General features: G+C 43.0%; 2 protein-coding genes across 2 annotated transcripts; one reads left to right on the forward strand and one right to left on the reverse strand.

Annotated features, from left to right (window-relative positions):
- Positions 1 to 2,399: 2,399 nt before the first annotated feature.
- LOC139913156 (membrane progestin receptor beta-like) lies at positions 2,400 to 9,370 on the reverse strand. The gene is made up of 5 exons (XM_071901116.1): positions 9,092 to 9,370; positions 6,289 to 6,401; positions 4,203 to 4,356; positions 3,852 to 4,067; positions 2,400 to 2,711 (listed from the first exon to the last, which is right to left on the reverse strand). Exons 1-5 carry the CDS (start codon positions 9,368 to 9,370, stop codon positions 2,400 to 2,402), a joined length of 1,074 nt encoding a protein of 357 aa, XP_071757217.1.
- Positions 9,371 to 21,367: 11,997 nt separating this feature from the next.
- On the forward strand, positions 21,368 to 23,663 carry LOC139913157 (interleukin-17A). Its single transcript, XM_071901117.2, has 3 exons — positions 21,368 to 21,642; positions 22,214 to 22,464; positions 23,228 to 23,663. The coding sequence occupies exons 1-3, from the start codon at positions 21,610 to 21,612 to the stop codon at positions 23,469 to 23,471; spliced, it is 528 nt and encodes a 175-aa protein (XP_071757218.1). The 5' UTR covers positions 21,368 to 21,609; the 3' UTR covers positions 23,472 to 23,663.
- The last annotated feature ends 574 nt before the right edge of the window (positions 23,664 to 24,237 follow it).

Genomic DNA, 24,237 nt, shown 5'->3' on the forward strand with positions numbered 1-24,237 from the left:
CCTGATTTGCAGTGGACTCAACCTCAACTTTATGTAAATGTTGAGCGGCCAGCGTGACAAAACGTAGCTCCCAGAATGCATTGTGTGACCACTTACATAGAAAATTAATGGGAAGTGTGGAAATGACGCCCCTCGCTGGCATAGGTCAAAAATGACCAAAACAACACCTAGCACTCTCGGTGCGGTAACCATAGAAACGGCCGCAACACACAGCTGTGTATTCTACAACTTGCTGCTAGCTAACTAACATTTGCGTATGTTTACATAGCCATAAAACTACAGATCTGCACCGACACTCTGCCATGAAACACTCTTCATGTTAGGAAACTAAGAGTTAACTGTTCCTCCACTTTTCAAACTCTGACAGCAGATCAAACATGGAAACAACGTCAGCTGATTAATCTGTAATCTATAATCTGTAATCAGATGTGTGGTGAAAGAATTCAAGAGAATTCAACAAAACGAACATGACGTTTTCCTCTGTGTAAAAACCTTTCTTCTCTGTCCACTGGTCCTGGATAAATAAAGGTTGAAAAACGTAAATGTAAAAAACACTAAAGCAGGAAACCAGTAAGACTGGAAGACTGTTGATCATCTGCCTGAGGATCTGTCACGCATACACACATGGTAAAGGCACACACACACACACACATGCACACACGCACGCACGCACACACACGCACGCACACACACACACGCACGCACGCGCACGCGCACACGCACGCACGCACACGCACATGCACACGCACGCACGCACGCACGCACACACACACACACACACACACACACACACACACACGCACAGACAAATTTACACGCTCTAATAAAACAAACAAAAAGCTCCTGTTTGCTTGGTACAACTGCTTAGTAAACTCTTCTTAAATCAACAGTAAATACCTCAGAATTATGTGTATAAGATATATACTAGTATATGTAGTATATATAATATAATATATAATATTTAAGATGGAGAAATATTGAGACAAGATTAACAGAAAAGTACTGAAGTATTAAAGTTCAAACATTGTTTCCCTCCAGTGGTTTTGTTCTTCATTTTGATTTACTGGATCAAACATCATTTTGTTTCACACTGAACTTTATCATTTTTCAAGCTGTTAATACAGAACCTGACTGTCTGACAGCTGACTGAGTTCAACATGAGAATGAGGCTGTAGAAGTGGAAAGTTGATTTTCAGTTATGAGCCACCCCCCCACCCCCACCCCGCCGACCCCTGACCCCCGCCGACCCCTGACCCCCGACCCCTGACCCCTGACCTCTGCTGGAGAAAAGATAATTTCCCAACAGCGGATCAGTAAATGATCATCAATAACATTTCAGTTATTGATTGATAGTTCAAGTTAAAGGAAGGCTTTGCTGTTCAATGTTCAAAACTTTCTCACTTTGTTTAAATGAAAGAAATACCAACTTTTTATAAATAATCTCTTCGGTCTCAGTTTCTCCTGTCCAGTGTTTAGTTGGCTCCAGTGGCTCCAGGTGGCTCCAGCTGGCTCCAGTGGCTCCAGCTGGCTCCAGTGGCTCCAGTGGCTCCAGCTGGCTCCAGCTGGCTCCAGCTGGCTCCAGCTGGCTCCAGCTGGCTTCAGCTGGCTCCAGTGGCTCCAGTGGCTCCAGTGGCTCCAGTGGCTCCAGCTGGCTCCAGCTGGCTCCAGTGGCTCCAGGTGGCTCCAGCTGGCTCCAGCTGGCTCCAGCTGGCTCCAGCTGGCTTCAGTGGCTCCAGTGGCTCCAGTTGGCTCCAGCTGGCTCCAGCTGGCTCCAGTGGCTCCAGGTGGCTCCAGTGGCTCCAGGTGGCTCCAGCTGGCTCCAGTGGCTCCAGTGGCTCCAGGTGGCTCCAGCTGGCTCCAGTGGCTCCAATGGCTCCAGTGGCTCCAGCTGGCTCCAACATGGCGGCACTGCAGCCAACCAGTGAAGGATGGACTGTTAGATACAGTTAGATACAGTTTGATTATTAAACTGAGACAATAGAACAGAGGAAATCTATTATAGACAGGGTTAGGGTTAGGGGGTTAACCCTAACCCTAACCATGACATCCAAGCTGATAAAACACTGATAAGCACTTGTAGGTTGTACTGGTGTGCTCCCAGTGCCACCAGTACAACACTGGTGGTCTTCTGGTTACATGAAGGTTTTTCTGGTTTTGGATCTTTTTGATTCTTTTTGGACTTGTATTTGCTTCTGGTTTGTCTGTTTGATCCAAAATCTCTGCTGTTCTGTTGTTGTTTTCTGAATGAAATGAAGAGTTTAAATCCATTCCTCTCTTCCTCCTCCTCCTCCTCCTCCTCCTCCTCCTCCTCCTCCCTTCCTCTTCCTCTTCCTCTTCCTCCTCCTCTTCCTCCTCTTCCTCCTCCTCCTCCTCTTCCTCCTCCTCTTCCTTCTCCTCCTCTACCTCTGCTCCTTCATCAGTCGGGTGCGAGCTCGCCTCCTCATGGCGATGGCGGTGAGCGCGCTGCAGAGCACCAGGCAGGGGAAGGAGGCGCAGGCCAGCAGGAGGCGCCGCTCTCCGAAGCGCCTGAGCAGCGCCGGCCTCCGCCACAGGAAGTCCTGGAACAGCGCCTCCTGCTGGGCGAGCGTGGCGAGGGACAGGAGCAGGTGGAACAGCTGGTGGGCGTGGCCGATGATGTCATAGCGGCCGGGGGAGAAGCGCTCAGGTATGGGGAAAGAGAAGAAGAAGGCCGCCAGTGTGAACAGCACCACCTGGTGGAGAAACAACATGAGGCGGATGGTCAGTGAGCTGGAACCCAACTGGAGGGCCGGGTTCAATCTGGTCGACCTGACACAGTGCCCCTGAGCAAGATACCTAACACTCACATCTCCCCCCCCCCCCCCCCCCCCCCCACTTTGGAGTTTAAAGACGCTGCCAGTTCAGCTGCTCGGTGATGGGCGGAGCTACAAGCGAGCGAGCGCCGTTGCAACACATTTCAGCCCCGAACTCTACAGAGCCTCATTCTGAAGCCAGAACAGCAGGTTTATTATTCCATTATGTAACATGGGGATACATTTCCTCATCACTAGGAGTTTCTGTTTTAGTACCAAGCTTTCTGCTCTGCGTTGGGAAAATGTGACTTTATTGTTTAAATCCATTACTGGTCCAGAGGCTGTTGCTGTAAAGTCCTCAGTTGTCGATGGAGGATAAAAGTCACAGAATATTTAAAGCTCCAACAAGATGAATCTGAAACTCGTTGACTCCTTTAGCGTCAGGATTTTATTTTACATCAGCTGTCACACAGACGACTCGTCACTTTGTGGTGGAACTTCAAGGAGTTTTAACTGACAATGGGATTGAGTAGATAACAGCTGAATTTTCATTTTGGGGTGAACTGTTCCTTTAAAGTCAAGATATTGAAAGAATTGAAACAGTGCTGCCTGCAGGCCATGGAGAGGAGGTGCAGCTCCTGGTTAGTCTCTCTGAGCCAGAAGAACGGTCTGCAGAACCCATGTTTTAGCTATTTTTGTGTTGGGTTTGTTTGATTATCAAGGAACCAATCTATTTTCCATCATAGATAGACAGCTAGCTTCGTTGTTGCTGAGGCTGCATGTTGGCGAGGGATTTTGAAAGACGGAACAGAGCAGAGCAGGAGGGAAGGGAGCCAAAAATCACCGGAGCCAACAGGAGGATAAACCAAGAGGCCGATATCCACTAAGCACTGAGCATTTACATGCTATCAGCCATAATATTCTCCTTATTGAAGGTTTACACCAAACAAAATTTAATTTAAAATGGGCTAATTACACAAGGCATTTTTGTTCTGGCTGGGCTAATACTCCAATTATCAATGGATATTAAGATAGAAAAGAGGAAAAGTCAGGAAGTAGATAGAGAGGGAGCAGCACCACCTGCAGGCCGTGTAGAGGAAGAGCAGAGTTTACTGTCCAGCTGCCGGCGGCCAGGCGGTGAGCGACCGGGCTGATGTCCAGCAGGTAGGCCAGACCGGCCGGCAAAACCTGGCACAGCTTCCTGCGGAGCGGATACGGCCGGCGGTAACGAAGCTTCGCATAACAACAAGCGGCGCAGGACGACCAGGCGAGGAGGGCGGCGGCCGGGAGGAACACCTGGGACAGATGATGTCACACACTCATGAACAGCAGTTCAATGTTTCTGTGGAAGGTGCAGAAATACAAGACCATGCACACACACACACACACACACACACACACACACACACACACACACACACCTGTCCTCACCTGTCCCACGCTGTGTGTCCAGGCGGGTTCGGCGCTGTAGAGGCAGAGGGCCAGAGCGCAGCCGTACTGGTAGACCGCCACGCCCACATAGTCCAGGAAGAACAGGGAGTAATGCGCCAGCTCCGAGTGAGACTGCAGCAGGTGAGCTGCGGCGCTGCAAGGCAAGGCAAGGCAAACTTTATTTATATAGCACATTTCATACACAAGGCAAATACAATGTGCTTCACATAAAACAAAAAAAATACATACACACACCACAACTATTTAAAATGACATTAAAAAAAGACAGAAAGAAAGAAAGAAAGAAAGATAGAGATAAAATAGGTAAAACACACATAAAAGAAATAAAAGAAATAAATAAAGATAATAACCCCTGTTACATCTACATACAGATGATTTAGCGGAAGGCCACAGAGAAAAGGAATGTTTTGAGCCGACTTTTAAAAGAGCTGACAGTGGGAACATCTCAGTTCTTCTGGAAGTTTATTCCAGTAATTTGGAGCATAATTACTAAAAGCAGCTTCACCTGATTTAGTTTTCACCCTGGGAACAACTAACAGACCGGTCCCAGAGGACCTCAGAGGTCTGGGTGGTTCATATCCTAGGAGCAGGTCAGAAATGTATTTTGGAGCTAAGCCATTTAGCGCTTTATAGACAAGCAGCAGAATTTTAAAATCAATTCTATGGCACACTGGAAGCCAGTGCAGTGACCTAAGAACTGGTGTAATGTGTTCTGTTTTCTTAGTCTTAGTCAGAACTCAGCAGCATCCTGAATGAGCTGTAACCGCCCAGAGGTTTTTTGGGGAGACCGGAGAGAAGACCACTGCAGTAGTCTAACCTGCTGGTAATGAAAGCATGTATCAGCTTTTCTAAATCAGGTTTTGACATAAGACCCGGTACTTTGGTTATATTTTTAAGTTGATAAAAAGCTGATCTTGTAATGGTATTGATATGGTTGTTAAAATTCAGATCGAATGATCTCTGTGGAACTCCACATGTCATACTGACCCTTTCAGAGACAAAGTCACCGATAGACACAAAGTAGTTCCTGCCTTGCAGGTCTTGAACCAATTTAAGGCTGGGCCAGAGAGTCCAACCCAATTTTCTAGTCTAATAATATTGTGTGATCAACAGTGTCAAATGCAGCACTAAGATCCAGAAGTACAAGGATAGAAAGCTTGCCTGAATCTGTGTTTATACAAAGATCATTCACAACTCTAATAAGGGCCGTCTCAGTACTATGACGAGGTCTAAATCCTGATTGGAAATGGTCAGTGGGCATTTGAAATTAAATAGTTGTAAAGCTGGTTGAAGACAATTTTTTCCAGGATCTTACTAATAAAAGGGACATTGGAAATAGGTCTGTAATTACTGATCACAGAGGCATCCAGGCAACTCTTCTTTAACAGAGGCTTATTAACAGCAGTTTTCAAAGCATTTGGGAAAACACCAGACAAAAGAGAGCTGTTAACAAATTGCAATAGCTCATTCGCCAAACAGCTACAAACATTTTTAAAAAAGCTTGTGGGCAGAGGGTCAAGGCAGCAGGTGGACGACTTAAGCTGTTGTATAGTGTTGTATAGTGTTGCTGCAACATGCAACGCTACTTTAGTGTAAAGAACCAGCAAGTGGCAGCAAGGGATTCGCTTCTGTGTATTGACAGATTTCCAAATGACAAATCTAGTGACATCAGTTATTTTTCATTTTTCATTTCATGGCGTCTTTAAAGCTTTACTATTTAAGACAGGGCAACACAGCAGAGCAACACAGCAGGGCAATAGCAGGGCAACATAACAGGGCAACACAGCAGGGCAACACAACAGGGCAACACAGCAGGGCAACACAGCAAGGCAACACAACAGGGCAACACAGCAGGGCAACACAGCAGGGCAACACAGCAGGGCAACAACACAGCGCCCCCTGCAGGCGCAGAGATGACTGATGAATCTAAATCAAAACAGAGACAAAGCTGCTGCCTCCTGTCCACTTGGATAGAAATGTTTCTTATCTTCGAGTCAAAAAACAGCTACAACCACCGAGTGAAACCCATAAAACACAGCAGCCAATCAGATGTTTGCTGACCCACCTGCAGCTCAGGTAGGTCAGAGCTGAGAAGACGTAGAGGACCAGAGGCAGCGAGGCGATGTCCAGAGAGAACCCCGGACCTTCTGCCCCCTGCAGCCGGACGCCCAGGACGCCCTGCAGAGACAGACGGTTACAGACTGAAAGGACCTGATGAGACGTGGAGTCTGCTCACACGTCTGGATTGGTCTTTTGAACTGTTCTCTCTAGAAACAAGGGTTCCATCAGGGCTTGTTCCTATAGGCAAGTTGGGGATCCTCACAAGATAAAATATCCCTGAAGGTTCCTTGAAGAACCCCCATATGTTAGAGGGTTCTGGATGTACAGCCGGGGTTCATGGACCCTTCATGAAGGGTTCTTCAGGGAACCTACTGGGGTTCCCCTTTGGTTCCAATCTGAAGAACCCCGAAAGGAGGAGTCTCAAACCAGGAGGCATGGGCTGCGGTCGAATAGTCTTTTTTGCTTAGGAAAGTTCCTAACTGAGTGAAATGACCCCGAAGTATCTAAGTGGCAGCCATGATAAAAGCTGTTCGAATTCTCTACATGCTAAGGAAAGGTGCTTCAATGCTTCCTTACTTAGCTCCTTTAGCATAGGATACACTGGACCATCCTTTACGAAAGGAAAGGAGATAATGCCGTCCCACAATTCCTTGCGGCAGCAACATTTAAAGAGACGCACCATTCAGCCGTTCACGAAAACAAACGATCATGACCGACAAGGGACGCAGATCATCATGCAAGTTACCGTTGCTTATTAAGCATTTTCCATCTTATGCCATAACTTGCTAATATGCTTATATGTTTTGAACTTTCAACAATATGTTAAACCCATAGAGGCGAACTATGAACGTTACACTGCTGTTGTAAAATGATCAAAGTGAAGTTAACGTTGTAGCGTAACCTATGCTCAGTTTGCATTAGTTATTTCTTCATTCTGAGCGTTGTTGTATTGCCAGCCTTTAGGAATATCATTAATTAATTTTACTTAAGTCACAGATGCTGAAACCCTTTCCTTAATAGAGGCCTGAATCAGCCATAACAACTTCAAAGCACAATCAAGTCAACATTTCAAGGTGTTTACTGAGTTGTGTGGTGGTTCTTAAGCTATTATATGCATAGGCTTATAATCAGATCATAATCAGCATATTAACCATAACACAGAAGTCTGTCTTTCAAGAAAAAGGGATATGAGACGTTTTTAGCCAGATGATGTTTTTAATTCAACATGTTTGAAACTTAAGAATGATGATATGTACAGTAGTAGATTTGTAACATGTTTTGCCTATCTTGCATGAATTTAACAATTATTTTCATACAATCATACTAATTGGGATTCATGTTGATAAATATGAGCAGACAGGAGGGTGAGCGTGAGCAACCATTCTCAATGTGACAACCATGTTGTGACTGGTAGCCTATATTCCTTTTTTATTTCAATTCCAACCTTGGTGATGAAGCAATATTTTTCAGCGGGTTGTCCACGTTTATATAGCCTGCATGAAACAACACGGTAAGAACGCACGGGGCGAAGTATCTAAGATGCTTTTAGTAGTCCATCTTCAGAACAGTTTCACATGGCAGACCCACGTCATTAACATCCGCCGTCGCATAATTACGCAGCCTAGTGTAAGTGCAGTCGGATTCTCTTAGCACCGCGTTGTCTTTTCCTAACCTCATGACGTTTTCCAACGAGGTCAAGGAAAAGTGGTTAGGAATAGGAGTTAGGACATATTTTTTTGACTATTTGATTGCAGCCATGGAGACTGAGAGTCCAAACACTACAGCAGGTGATTTCTCTGATCAGCACCTTCTACCAGAGGGGCGGAGCTAATCCACGGCTCAAGGTTTGAGACCTTAAAGAGAGAACCCTAAAGGTTCCTCAAAGCCCTTTGTCTTTGAGACATGGGATCCTGGAGTCCACCCAGGAGCCGGAGAGCCGTCTGTCTGCAGGTTTTCATCCCAACCAAACTCTACAGCAGCTGGTTTCTCTGATCAGCTGCTCCTGAAGGTGCTGATGGCTGAAATCAGCTGCTGTAGAGTTTGGTTGGAGGGAAAACCTGCAGACACACAGCTGATGATGATGATGATGATGATGATGATGATGATGATGATGATGGCTCATGGTTGGAGACTCCTGCTGTACTCTTCCTGTCTGTCTGTCACGCGCCCCTTTGTGTCTGTGTGTCTCTCTAAATTCAAATTCTCTCTCTCTCTCTCTCTCTCTGTCTCTGTCTCTCTCTCTCTCTCTCTCTCTCTCTCTCTCTCTCTCTCTCTCTCTTTGTCTCTCTCTCTCTGTCTCTCTCTCTCTGTCTGTCTCTCTCTCTCTCTTTGTCTCTCTCACTCTGTCTCTTTGTCTCTCTGTCTCTCTCTCTCTCTCTCTCTGTCTGTCTCTCTCTCTCTTTGTCTCTCTGTCTCTCTCTCTATCTCTCTCTCTCTGTCTCTCTCTCTGTCTCTGTCTCTGTCTCTCTCTCTCTCTCTCTCTCTTTGTCTCTCTCACTCTGTCTCTTTGTCTCTCTGTCTCTCTCTCTCTCTCTGTCTCTCTCTCTCTCTGTGTCTCTCTCTCTCTCTCTCTCTGTCTCTCTATCTCTCTCTCTCTCTTTTTTTTTGGAGGTTTAGAGGTTTTTTTGTTTTTGAGTAACTCTCACCTCTTTCATCAACTATCATTAAGAAGACTGTGTTGTACTGGTCAGCTCCCAGTAGAAACCAGTAGAGACAGTGTGTGACAGTATGTAAAATAGTGAGCATGCTCAGTTGACTCAGTTGCCTGGATAAATAAAGGTTATAGAAACAGGAAGTGGTCACTGTACCCCGCCACAGAAGATGGCGAACACGGCGAAGCGGAGCGCGACGCACGCGGCGGCCAGCAGGTGGCTCCACACGCTCAGCGTCTCGTTGTGCAGCTGGAACAGACTGAGGAAGTAGCTTCTCCACGGCAAACCGACCGGACGGTAACCGGACCGGATGAACGGCTCCCGGAACAGAGGAGGGACGTCAACGTCCCGGACGGGGGGAGGGAGGGAGGGGAGGAGCCGACTGAGGACAGACAGGGAGAAGACAGAGGGGAGGGCGAGCGACACCCGAGGCATGCTGGGAAAGAGAGAGTTGTTGCAGTGTTTACACAGTTCTCACTTATTTGTATTTATATTTTTTAATTGCAATGTCCACATTTTTCTATTTGTATTTTTAAGTTAATTTTACCTATTCTTATTTATATATTTGATTGCAATGTTGCAATGTTACACAGCTCTGGTTACACATTTATTTATTCTAGAAGATCTTTACTAATTGTACGTACATTTTTGTTTTTATTTCACAATTGCTTTGGCAATGTAAACATATGTTTCACATGCCAATAAAGCCCCTTTGAATTTAATTTAAGAGAGAGAGAGAGAGAGAGAGAGAGAGAGAGAGAGACAATTTAGAATTTATAAAGTACCTTTATTTTCACAACTCCAACATTGACAACAAAAACCCTATGGTCATGATAAAATCAACAACTACATTAATCATTATTAAAAATAGACAGAGAGAATAAAAGCACTAGACCGGCTCCTAAGGGAAACTACATGCATGTGTTTAAAAATTAAGTTTGAGGCTCCGCTCCTCATCCAGCTCACAGCACCCCGCCCGGATCTAACCCTAACCCTAACCCCCTGACCCCGTATCCACTGACCCCGTATCCACTGACCCCACCCCCACTGACCCCGCCCCCACTGACCCCGTATCCACTGACCCCGCCCCCACTGACCCCGTATCCACTGACCCCACCCCCACTGACCCCGTATCCACTGACCCCACCCCCACTGGCCCTGTATCCACTGACCCTGCCCCCACTCCAAATTTAACTCTAACTCTAACTCTAACTCTAAATTTAACTCTAACTCTAACTCTAACTCTAACTCTAAATTTAACTCTAACTCTAACTCTAAATATAAATCTAACTCTAACTCTAAATATAAATCTAACTCTAACTCTAACTCTAAATATAAATATAAATCTAACTCTAACTCTAACTCTAACTCTAACTCTAAATCTAAATCTAACTCTAAATATAAATCTAACTCTAACTCTAACTCTAACTCTAAATCTAAATCTAACTCTAAATATAAATCTAACTCTAACTCTAACTCTAACTCTAAATCTAAATCTAACTCTAAATATAAATCTAACTCTAACTCTAACTCTAAATCTAAATCTAACTCTAAATATAAATATAAATCTAACTCTAACTCTAAATATAAATATAAATCTAACTCTAACTCTAACTCTAAATATAAATCTAACTCTAACTCTAACTCTAACTCTAACTCTAAATCTAAATCTAACTCTAAATATAAATCTAACTCTAACTCTAACTCTAACTCTAAATATAAATCTAACTTTAACTCTAACTCTAAATCTAAATCTAAATCTAAATCTGAATCTGAATCTGAATCTGAATCTATCCCAGACCCTAGATATCGATCTGTTTTTCACACTGTTGCGTCATCTGAAGCTCAGCAGACTTCAGTCACATCACAGTCACTTGATAGTAAATTCATATCAGTATTGAACTGTCTGATAAAGTTTGACTCTATTATGTTTTACTTAAGCTGCTTGGTTTTCTTCTTTTTGCTCCACTGAGGTCAGCAGGTCAGCAGAATAAAAATAAAATCAGCTTCAACTCATCCATCAACAACATTAGAACCAGCAGTAAGGAGGTGAAAGGTCAGAGGTCAGAGGTCATGGCACCCAGACAACAGAAGGAAGAAACAAACCTACCTGAGCTGTTCTCTCTGTGGGATTCACTCAGGCTGTGGGAGTCATTTTCTCTCTTCTATTCTATTCTGTTCTGTTCTGTTCTGTTCTGTTCTGTTCTGTTCTGTTCTATTCTGTTCTGTTCTATTCTACTCTACTGAAAGCCATTCCCTCAGGTTGCAGTGCTGTAACTGTCAGGGAGTCTGGATGCTGTTCAGTCCTCCAAACCAATCAGTGTCACATGCATGGCCATGCTGACTGACACACACACACACACACACACACACACACACACACCTAATCTCCACAGTGTGTTCCTTTATTCAGCTAATTAGAGCTGATTTCAGTCTGTTCTCTGAATGAATTCCCTGCAGAACAACATGAGGATTATTGGTCATGAGACTCGACACTCTGCTGACACACACACACACACACACACACACACACACACACACACACACACACACACACTGCAAACACTCAGTTATGCTTTTCTATTCTATTGTGTTCTATACAAAAACATATTTAAACATGTCAGGCATGAGCATTTGTGTTTTTAGGAATCATTTTTATGCCTTAGGTAAAAATATACCATCTTTAATTACATTCATTTTCCATCATAGCACTAATTATTCATTGTATCTTCTCACGATTTAGACATTTATAACATTACATTCATTTGGTCATACATTATGTTTGTAATATTCTCTGTAATAACCTCCAACATGTTGAAACAATTTAAAAGCATATTCATCTGGTTAACTGGAGAACTACATTCAAACAACAGAACAGATTAAAGATTTGTTTTTTGTATTTCTGCTTTATTGAATAACAGAGGAGAGAGGAAGAAGGTATTTTTTTCTTTTTTTCTTTGTTTCACTTCAAGATAAAAGCATATTAGAGAGTAGAGGAGGAAGATATTGGAGAGTGGATATGATTCACTGGAGATCATTTACTTATAATGCTGCTCTTACAACAAATTACAGCTTTTTAAAGGTTTGAAAGGTTAATATGCAACTTAAGTTTGTTGGCAAAATGCTAACACTTTAACAGAGTGGATACTTCAGAAATATTAAATGATGAACTTGACGATTTCTCTTCCTCCCCAGAACAGTTGATGTTCATGTCGGTTCAGGCGGTCTTGGCCCACACACAGGTGCATCCGACGGCGACGGTCAGGTAGGAGGCGGAGTAACATTTCCCCGTCTCCTTCCTGCTGAGCACCAGGACGTGCTGGTAGATGGGAACAGAGTTGAGGCCCGGCCCGTCCGCCTGGCCCGGGTTCGGACCGGAACAGGAGGCGCTGCTGCACTCGGCCTCCCAGATGGTGGAAGGAATTCGATTCTCTACTGTGGTGGATCTGCAGAGAGAGACGGCAAATAACAACAACTTCAGATCTGACCTTATGTTGCAGAAAAACGACGTACAACAAATAATATCTGCTAGACAGTCTTTAAGAGTGTGAGGGCTGCTGCTGTCATTTAGATTTACTGGGAAGTATAGCTGTGTATCATCAGCATATAACAAAAGAAAATGTTATTTATGTTGTTAAGACAGTAGGACCCAGGGTGGAACCTTGAGGTACTCCATAGTTCAAGACAGAATTATCCAAAGCAACAGAGAAATATGACATGAACCAATTAAGAGCAATGTCTCTTAGACGATCAGTTAGGATTTTGTGATTTTGTCGAAAGCAGTGAAGGAGATCATTTGATCAAAGATCATTTGTGTGCCATTCATAATTAATTTACTGTTTTCAACAGAAACCATTTGTTAAATAAATCGTTACTGCTTAAATTATCAATTAATTGTCATTTTCATCATATTTTCCATACTGTACAACAACGTCACATATTATAAATATAATATGTGACGTACAACTGACATATTCAAACCCAAGACGCTGCACCATTACATCTAATGCAAATCATCTAGATGTCTTGTGTATTATTTTATACACATTTCCCTGTAATTCATCATGACGTTTGGTATCTTTGGAAACCCTGGGATCTCGACTAGAATTTAAAATAAAATTCTTTGGGTTTGAACAAAGTTTGGCCACACCACATGATTTGTACTGATGATCCGGTGAGAAGAGAGTTTACAACTAAATTCTCAGGTAAACTGTCAGAAATTGAAGGAGACTAAGACAATTAAAATTTGAATTTGCTAGCAGTGAAGTCTGAATGCAGGTAGAAGAGAGGAGAAGAAGAAGAATGCAGGTAGAAGAGAGGAGAAGAAGAAGAATGCAGGTAGAAGAGAGGAGAAGAAGAAGAGGAAGGCAGGCGACTCACCTCCAGCTCCAGGGAGACAAAGATCTGATGTGGATGTTTCCGTTTCCTTCAGAGGAAGAGAGAGAAGGAGAGGAGAGAGACAACATGGAGTCACATCCTGAAGACTGAGGAGGTCTCTCCCTGGCCCAGCAGATTACCCATAATGCACTGCACAATACCTGAGGAGGAGGAGGGGAGGAAGATTTTAAAATTATATGAAAATTTAAAAAAAAAACTTAACTAACTAAAGTTTAAAAAAAAAAAAAAGTTTTTCCATTTGTTTTTTGTTTTATTTTCTTAAGCATGTTTAATATAATATAAGCTAGGCTATATATACATTTTGAACAACCAAAAAAAACAAAGATAGATAATAAACCAGGCAGGTATTACAAGTCAGTGAAAACCTGACAGCAGCAGGAACAGAAGAGCTTTAGATGTTTCAGTGGAACAACATGAAGAACCTTCAATATTCTGGTTCTCCTCTGTAGGATCGGCTCTAAGGAACCTGGGTTCCAGATAGAACATAACAGCATAAAAACCATCTTCATATCCCTACAATATAAAATCCTGAATATATCCTTCTGTCAGCTACAAAACGCTGTTTGTCCTGTAAACTAACTTCTGCTCAAGTGTTCAAGTGATACCATCTATCATTTTGTAAGCGTCATCTCATTTTGGAACGAATCTCTTCATTTGAATTCTAACAATCGATGTTGTTTATCGGCTGTAACCGTTTTAATGATAATCAGCACAGAGCAGCGTGTGATTCCATCAGTTCATATGAATGAGAGTTTGTCTTCAGCTCACCAGGTATTTGGAGGCGCTGCTTCGGAGCATCGTGTCTGTCCGCTCGGTCTCTTCTGTCTAACTTCTCTGACTGCAGATCTATTTATCCTGTCTCAGTGCAGATCTGTGACCGATCTGCCCTGACCATCAGATCTCACAGCTGATAAGCAGATGATGGTAATCGCTCAGTGGAAACCAAGGGGAGATTTCTGCAGCCATTATCTTTCCAGTCCATCTACTATGCTGCACGAACAGGGAATGGAAACACCGTCTTCGAAATTTCTAAGATGAAACTGAAACATTTTCTTCTGTGATAACATCTCTGCCAGCAACACAACTACAAACAGTGAAACAACACCTAGATATTCTGCATGCAGGCCTATTGTAGATTTTTCATGAGATGCAGGTAGAAATAATCAAATCGACAACAGAAAAACAGATTACTCACATTACATGAAACATGTTTGAAAGGAAACAAGAACATTTTGACCGAGAGATCGTGAAAAAATATTTTACATGTTTTGACTTTGACTGTTTTGCTGATAATGGCAGATGATTCTGTAGCAAGGCACTGCCAGGGTTGTTGGTTTGATTCCTGGTTAACGTACTGAGCATGTGCGCTGTGAGTCAGCTGTAGAGCCGTCAGTCTGAGGGAGACGCCGCCGCGTGACGGGACGCTTGCTGGTTCGAATCTCAGACCGACAAAATCTGGAAAAATCTGGTGTGGAACGGGAATAAATAAACTCTGCTGCTCAGAATCTACTGCCCAGATGCTCTGGAGCAAGGCACCGAGCCCCGCCTGCTCTACTGGTCAGAAACCAGTAGAAACCAGTAGAAGACTGTGTTGTACTGGTCAGCTTGTTCTTTGACACAGACTTTGTGATGAACGGTGATGTAAATAAAGTTGACTTGACTCTTGATACAAACGCAGCCCAAGCTGCAGCTTTAAAAACAAACTACAGATAAGAAGTTTCATGTCTGCTGGTTACTGACACAAAACTGAAACTCATTTAGAAAATTGTATTTACTGGCCATGAAGACATCTGCTTGCCAAATCCAACTGTATGGGATGGGATCATGTATATTTTTTAAGTGTTGACTGATGTATAGCAAGGAGTAAGGAAAAAAAGAAAAAACGCACACGTATGTTGTTGAGGTGCTGGCTTACAGGACATAACATCAAAAGAAGGGAGAAGCCGCACACTCGTAACTCCGATGCAAAAGTAGAATTTAACAATAATTACATGAAAAATATATTCAAATTCTACATTGAGGCTGAGAGGAGCCAGGTCTACCTGGCTCCTCTCAGCCTCAATGTGGCTCAATCTGACCTCAGACCTTCCCTGTAGTTTTCTTTTATAGGCGTATCTTACATATCTTATATTTTTCATGTAGGCCTATTCCTGATAAATTGTTATTGATTTGTTTCCTACTGGTTGTAAATGTATGCCCTCATATGTATACACTGACCTAATGGGCATTACTTATGTAATATGATGATATTTTTGCTCTGTTCTTGATGTAACATTTTTGTCGGTATGCAATCCCCTACTTTCTCTTTATATTTACTTAACTGCATACGCATTTTAAAACCTTTCTATTGTTTTCTCTACTACTATTATTAATAATAATAATAATAAACATTGATAATATTAGCACCTTTCATAACAAATGTTACTCTTGCTTTAAATAGAAGAAAATAAAATAGATAAAAGCAAATACAAGACATAACTGAAATAAAACAAGTAAATAAAACAATAGAGACTAAAAGAGTTAAATTAACAGTGAAATGTTATAAAAATGAGTTTTAGCAGTGTCTTTAAAGCTTGATATAACGTGACTGGAGGTTAGTTAGTGTTGCTCCATCCTGTGACTTTTCTTCATTTTGTTGCAGAAAGTTTTGAGAGATCCAACATTTACTGTCAGCTTGTCACTGAGTGTTGACTAGTTGAGTCATCAGATTATATCGAGAAATCTGCCAGTGAGAGAAGAAATAAACCAAGTGAGATCTGTATCTCTAAAACCACAAGGAACTTCTGAAACGATCAGTTAAGATGATTAAGATGATTAAGATGCTATGATCCATATCTAAGGCAGCTAAAGTCTAAGATCCAGTAGAACCAGAACCAGAATCTGCTGTAAGAAGCTCATTTGGAGAGTGCTCTCTGTTCCGTACTTAGACATGAATTTCTCAAATAAATCATTACTGCTCATGTATATTGTTAACTGATTATAAACAACCTTCTTTAAAATCTTGGCCAAAAAACAGAGTTTAACAGAAGTGTCCAGACTGGGCTTTTGAGTGCATGTTTGAAATATGAAATATGACACTTGGCCATTATAATTTCATCTGAGAAACAGTAAGTGGAGAATCGGCTCTGCTCTACTGCAGCCATCAGCCATCGAAGGATTGATTCCTTCACCAGCGGTGAAAGATGCTCCGCTGCTCGCGTTGTGTTCATGTTGCGTTGCGTCCGATGGCTGCGTCCAAGCTACAAAATCGAGGTTCAATTCTCGATGGCTGACGCATGCGTTCTCCCTCACTGAAATAAAGTTGAATTGATTGTTTTCTGGTGTTTCCATTCAAAAGTCAACGTCGATAGTGGAGCTCGAACATGAGAGTGTTTTCAGTGGGTAGAAACTTCCCATTCTTCTGGAGTGTGCTCAATATTATTTCACAACACTATTATTGGTATCAAAAAGAGTCCCAGGGTTTTTATCTGAAGTATTAACTTCTGTCATCAGGTCCTTCATACTGAGTAGAAGACATGAAGTTTGCTTCCCTGCTCCAACACGCTCATCCAGTTCTTGAGAATTTGTTTTCTTCTGGTTTGAACAGGAGCAACTTTATCTCTTCATCCAAGCAAATAGTGTTGAATATTTTTTTAGCAGCAGAGTTAATTATATGGGTCTGAATATGATTAGCAGAACTGTTAGCAGCAGCAGGAAAGATAGAAATAATATCAAGGTGGTCAGATGAATAAATCACTAATCACTAAATCACTAATCACTAAAGATAATGCAGGAGATTGATTTTGGGAAACCCAAAATATACAAACACATTCTCCATCCCTCTGAAGTTATGAGAGCATCTGAGAAATTCCCCCCCCCCACCCCCCCCCACCCCCACCCCCACACACACACACACAGGAAGCTGTGACCCCAAAGCGTCACTGACATCCTCCCGTCAGTCTGCTGCGTCATTCCTGTACTTCCTGTACTGTGAGTTTCTCCTTCCTCCATGTTTCTGAAGTAGATCAGAAGACCTACGCCCCCCCCCCCCCACACACACACACACACACACACACACACACACACACACACCCAACCAACTGACATGCGCACCGGTTGCTCTCACAATTTTAATGAAAACCTTCGAAAAACTGGTAAAGTCAGAAATCTTAAGGAAAACTGAGCATGCACTTGATCCCATGCAGTTTGCTTATAGGCCACAGAGGAGAGGATGCCACAGTCACTTTGCTTAACTTACTTGTTAAATACTTGGAGGGAAATGGGTCTCATGTTAGACTTCTATTTGTTGATTTTTCCTCTGCTTTTAACACAGTTCAACCCCATATAACCCCAGTAGGCTTTTAGAACAATTTGACTTGAGTAACAATCTTGTGGGCTGGATCCTTGACTTTTTAACTAATAGGACACAAAGAGAGAGGGTAAATAAATTCTGTCTGACCACGTTTGCTCCTCAACTGGCTCCCCACAAGGATGTGTGCTTTCACCCCTATTATTTATCCTCTACACAAATATGTGTCACAGCAGGTGTGAAAATAGGACCATCTTAAAGTATGCAGATGACTCTGTTATTGTTAGTCGGCTCCAGGACAGCGAGACCTGCCACGGCCCGGTCAATGACTTTGTCAAGTGGTGTGAGGAGTCCTGTCTTCAATTAAACATATCTAAGACAAAAGACATGATCATTGATTTTAGAAGACATGCCCACACACATGAAGTCACATCCATTAAGGGTCAGACAGTGGAATGTGTGCAATTTTACAAATATCTTGGGACAATTATTGACTCAAAACTGAACTTTGAAGAAAATTGTGAAGCCGTGTGCAAAAAGGGGCACCAGCGTTTGTTTTGTTTGAAGAAACTGTTCTATTTCCACATTGATAAAACCATGATGACCTTATTCTACTGTGCTTTTATTGAATCGATTTGATCTTTTTCTTTGGTGTCATGGTTTGGAAACCTATCTTTAAAGAACAGAAACTTTCTGAATCAGATTGTTAAATGGTCTAGTCGGCTGATTGGTGAGTCACAGCTTGACCCAGCAGCGTCCGGCACACCGGACGGTCCCAGAGGAGAATGGGCTCCGTTTTAAATGACGACTCCCAACGTCTGCTCAGAGGATTTCAGCTTCTTCCTTCTGGACGAAGGTTTATCGTCCCAAAGTGCAGAACAAAGCGGTATAAAAATAGCTTTGCTCCAGCAGCCGTCACTCAGATGAACAAGTCGTAGCAACATTGCACAGATGATATAGAAGCAACGTTTATTTATTTATTTATTTTATCTTTTAGTTTTAGTGGTTGGTTTTAGTGATGATTGGAACTTTGAGTACTTTTATTATGTTTGTCTACTGTCTGTGTTGTTTCTAAAATGTGTGTCAAGATGGATGACTCTCTACTGCAAACCAAATCTACCTATGGGTACAAATAAAGTAACCTGAACCTGAACCTGAACCTGAACCTGAACCTGACATGCTGAGTATCTGGAGGCTGTTGAGATAAAACAAATCAAAAATCATTTACTAAGTAAAGAACAAAGGCACAATTCAGCAGACTACACATACCTGTATCTATATCATATATATATACAGTATATATATATATATGTATACAGTATATACTGTATATATATACATACTTGTAGCGACATACATGTATGCATCTTTTGTTGTCAGCACAACTTCCTCTTTTCCATCTATGGTGCTTAGAGAGCAGAAAGCCTCCTGTGGTTTGGCCCCGCCCCCTGCTGTGATGTCACGGTGCCAGCGTTGCGGCGCAGCGGCGCTCTGCCTCTCATGTGGTCGGCTCTGAGGTTTCACAGAGGCAGCGATACGATCTTCAGGTCAGGAAGACTCAGAAGAATCAGCAGTTTTCTGAAGGAAGTGAGATCAGAAGATACAGAGAGCGGATGAGTTCAGACTGAAGATTAAAACGACTAAACTGCTGCTGAAGAAGACAGAATTAAATAAATTAGACAACTTCTTCTGACTTTCAAACAGTTTTGGTTTCTGAAACATTCCATTAGCATCCGCTTAGCATTTGTTAGCAATGCTAGCACAAGTCAATGGGGTATATAACATTACTGCAGTTATTCAATCAACAGCTGTGTTGGTCTGAAAACCCTGAAGCTTCCCTTTAATGATGTTTCAAATATTCTGCTGGTCTTCGTCCTTCAGCTGGACTCCTGCTGACATGATGACATGATGACATGGTAACATGATGACATGGTAACATGATGACATGGTAACATGATGACATGGTGAGTGAAGGAGTGAAACGCACATCAGAGGATCAGAAAGCCCCTTCAGCTTCACCCACAGGCCCCGCCCACTCAGCATCAAGGTGTTTCCAGGCAGAGTCCTAGAAAGTCAAAACCACCTGATCAAAGGAACAGTCGAGTCATTGATCTCTTGGTTTCAAGATTCATATGAAATGCAGATTAATGGAGATCAAACACCAATATGATCAATGACATGAATCAAAGCAACCTGCATCTTTTGGAGAAGATTTACCTGTGATGCAAACTAGATCAGCATCAGGGAGAATATGAGCTGTTTGTGCATCCATGAAATGCAAAGTATCACACATTGCTATGGATGAGCATTAACAGCATGACTGAATTTAAAAAGCGATACTTTGACAATTTTTCACGAGAAACCTCCACCGCATCACACTGCATCATACTTGCAAATACGACAATTTAATAAGTAAATACGTTTCAGTGTTTGATGTTCCTCAGATTTGGATAATTTCCATCGCTGGACACTTTCTGTCACACAGGAAAACATTTCTGCATTTGTTCTTCACTTTCTCTAAAATGGCCTGTAAGCATTTCTAAAGCAAGGGGAGCGAAGGGAAACCATGACAACACAGTTTGAGGATGGAAAGTGATGCAGAAAGCGGAACTGCTGCAGATCGCTGCGGAGCGTCGGTCCTCCAGTCAAACCAGGTCAGACCGAGCCGGCAGCGTGGGAGGGAAGGAAGACTGTTGAAATTATAAAATATAGACATAAATATATCACAATCTCACCATTTAACCTTTCTGAAAGGTAAATAAATCAGTAAATCACTATCACTGTTTGGTCTTGTCCGCGGCATCAAATAAAGACGGATTGAGTTTTTGGAACAGTTGAGTTGCTTCAGTTATCAGAAAGTTGCATCAGACGTATAAAACTGACTGTGCAGAATTTGACCTAATTTCAAGTCTCGTTGTGACTCAAGTTTGACCGAATTAACTGTCAGAATTCAGACGTCGCTCACAATCTACGGGCACCGAGACAAAAAATCCCTTTGATGTTTAAACACCGAACTTTACTGCTTCATGATCGATTTGGCATGAAAACTCACTCACAGCGAACTAAATATACAGAAACATACAAACAACAAACATACAAGACACATTCAAGTGAACAATGGAAACTTTAATGCCCGGGGAAGTTGGGATGAGATTTTGTTCCACTTTAGTGGATAAAGAGCTTCAGTCTGCCGGTCGGCTGAACCTGAACACCTGGAGAGAGGAGCTGAAACACTTCAGTATGACAGATGATGTTAAAACGGAGTGCAGCTCTCACATGCAGAGCAGAAACTGAAAGTCACTCACATCTTCATGTTATCATTGTTGACAAAACTATTTGAGATCAACTAAAGACGAATCACATGATTTAACATCATGAGGTCTGAAACCTCTGTGTATAACGAAGATCTACTGAACACAGCTGCAAAGATTTAAATGTCAATAAAGTTGCACCCAGCAGGAGAAAGGCTGAGAAAACCTTTCTGTTCTTTTCAACACCGACTCCAAAAAATGGGGCAAAGCAAGATGACTTATTAACCTAAATTCCATCTATATTCAGATCTGTGTGGTCGGTTTTACGCACCACAGGATGAAGACGGGCGACGTCATGAGGGGAAGTCAGACACGTTGGTCTCATCAGTATAAATCTCAGACGCTTAGAGCCAACAACCAACAGGTCGCACCTGCAGATCAGCATCCTGAACTTCAGAAGACCAGAGAGAGATCCAGAGGACTGAAGGGACCGGTCCAGAACCTCTGACCACCAGCTAAGAGCCGCCGTCCTGAACCTGAAGACGATCGAGAACTCCACCAGACAGAGACAGACCAGAACCAGAACTCTAGAAGATCAGCAGACCCAAAGTCTAGATCTTCTGAAGACCAAGAAGGGAAACTGTTCAACGCATCAGTCAAACAGCTAGGACCGTCCAGAACCAGACCAGAAGAGTCCAGCTTGAACCAGAAGACTTCTGCTGAAGAACGCTCTGATCATGGTTCCAACAGCAAACTTGTCCAAACTGACGGTGAGAGAAGCTGCAGTTTCTGTCTCAGATCTTATTTTTACTCTTCTCTTTCTGTCAGAATTCAGATGAATGCAGTTTACTAAACTAAACTAAACTAAACTAAACTAAACTATCCATGTGATCCATGTAAATTCAGACTGTAGTGAGTTGCTGATTGGCTCAAACGCTCAGTAATACAACACACACACATTACAGATTCAATGCTGTATTCAGATTTGACTTTTTTGAATTTGAACTACGATATCAGACCGTAAAACACTGAGCTGAGCTGGCCCAGTTATTCTTATCAGCTTTATTCTGAAATGAAAAAAAAACATTTCTACTTTATCTAATTTATCAGGTTTATTTTTTCAGATTTTTGCCAAAAAATTTTCTTATGAAATAACAAATAGTTTTCAGCCTGTCCTCTGATAATTAATCAGATGAAACAACTTGAAAAGGGGGGAGTGTGTGCGTGTGTGTGTGTGTGTGTGTGTGTGTGTGTGTGTGTTGACCTCACTTACTGCCCCATTAAGTGATTCTGGTTGTGAAACAGAAACTTCATCTTGTTGCTTCATGTTGTTTTTCTCAGGCTGCGTGTGTGATGATGATGATGATGATGATGATGATGATGATGATGAAGGAGGCGGAGGCGATGCCGAAAGCTCATCATGAGAAACCAGGCAGCCAATCAAAAGCCTCCCTGAAGACTACCAGGAAGCCGTCGGACCCGACCAGCGCGGCGGTGGAGTTCGTCCCCCTGCAGCTCGACCCCGAGGCTTTGGTTCCCAGCCGCTCCGTCAGACCGCTGGGGAAGTTCTCGCTCTCGCCCTGGACCTACAAGTGAGACACACACACACACACACACACACACACACACACACACGCTCACACACACACACACACACACACACACACACACGCTCACACGCACACACACACACACACACACACACACACACACGTCCAGGCCATTTTGACTGGGGAGGGATGTAGGAGGTGGGAGGTCCCGCTGCTGTGTGTGTGTGTGTGTGTGTGTGTGTGTGAGTGTGTGTGTGTGTGTGTGTGTGTGTGTGTGTGTGTGTGTGTGTGTGTGTGATTCAGCTGTCGGAGGTTGTGTTTCCTGCGTTCCTATTGGACAGCAGCAGTTTGAAGCTCTGCAGTGAGAAACTGAAAGTGTTGATCAGAATTCTCCAGAAGGTTTTCAAGCATCACTGTCTGCTGGATGTGTTTAAACAGCTGCTGGTTTTTATCTTCATCATTCAGCTTGTCAGACATTTTGTTTCTGTCACATTAAAGTTCAAGTTCAAGTTCAAGTTTGTTTATTTCTGTCTTTATTTCTGAGGACTTTACAGAGAACGAGTCTTACTAGATCTGACTAGACAAAATCAGTGGTGAACAAAATGATTTGGGACGAGCAGACGGGAGCCGACCTGGTTCAGTTTCTCTCGGCTCCTGCTGAAGGTTTCTTGGTTTCTTGAAACACAGGAGCGTAGTTTTGAAAAAAAGGTTCGGGTTAGGGTGGCCAATCAGATTTCAGGGGCGGCCCTTTGCCCGGATCGTTGCCTGTTGCATCTCCACCCTAAAGTTGCATTTCCTCCCGCAGCGTCACCCAGGACGACTCCCTGTTCCCGCCCGGCCTGGCGGAGGCGCGCTGCTCGCTGCGCGGCTGCCGCGACGCGCAGGGCGGCGAGGACCTGAGCCTGGAGTCTAAACCCATCATGCACCAGGCGCTGCTGCTGCGGCGTGTGGCGGCGGCGGGGGGGCGGAGCTACCACTACCGCCTGGAGACACGACTCGTCTCCGTGGGATGCACCTGCGTCCGGCCCGGCGTCCTGCGGCAGGACTGAACCGCTGTCTCCTGCCAGCTGAGCAGAGTTTAGCTCAATAGAACATACATGTAGTCTGAACATACATGTAGTCTGAACATACATGTAGTCTGAACATGTGATCTACATGCTACTGTGTCATGTGTTCTGTGCGATGTAATATCTATTTATGGTTTTATTTAAATGTGACAGTTTCTATCCTCAGTTGGTATTTATTGTATTGAACATATATTGAATAAAAGAAATCACATGAAGAACTACATTTTCATTATTTTAATTATTGTCTTGAATTTAAAATATAATGCAATTTCTGTACATTGTCATCATCATCATCATCATCATCATCATCAGCATCATCATCATCATCACCTGACTGGTTTACAGTGATGTTGAAGCTAACAGACTGACAGGTTCATCTGTAACGCTGCAGTGTGAGAAATATACAGACGTTTACCTACTGCATGCACACACACACACACACACACACACACACACACACACACACACACATTGGCACTGTCGGCAGTGGCATGGCAACAAAGCGCAGTAAAACTCCTGTGAGCGGACTGAAGATGACTGAACCTGCAGCGTCTGAACACTCAGGAACAGTCTTCTTCATCTTCTTCTTCTTCTTCATCTTCTTCTTCTTCTTCTTCTTCATCTTCTTCTTCTTCTTCTTCTTCTTCCCAGGGATGAATAAAGTCTTCTGAATCTTCTTCTTCTTCTCTGTCTCTTTTTCAAGTCTCTGCCTCACAATATTCCAGTCTGATAAGACCCAGGTCCTGGT

This window comes from Centroberyx gerrardi, chromosome 1, assembly GCF_048128805.1.
Source record: "Centroberyx gerrardi isolate f3 chromosome 1, fCenGer3.hap1.cur.20231027, whole genome shotgun sequence".
In the NCBI taxonomy this organism is placed as follows: Eukaryota; Metazoa; Chordata; class Actinopteri; order Beryciformes; family Berycidae; genus Centroberyx; species Centroberyx gerrardi.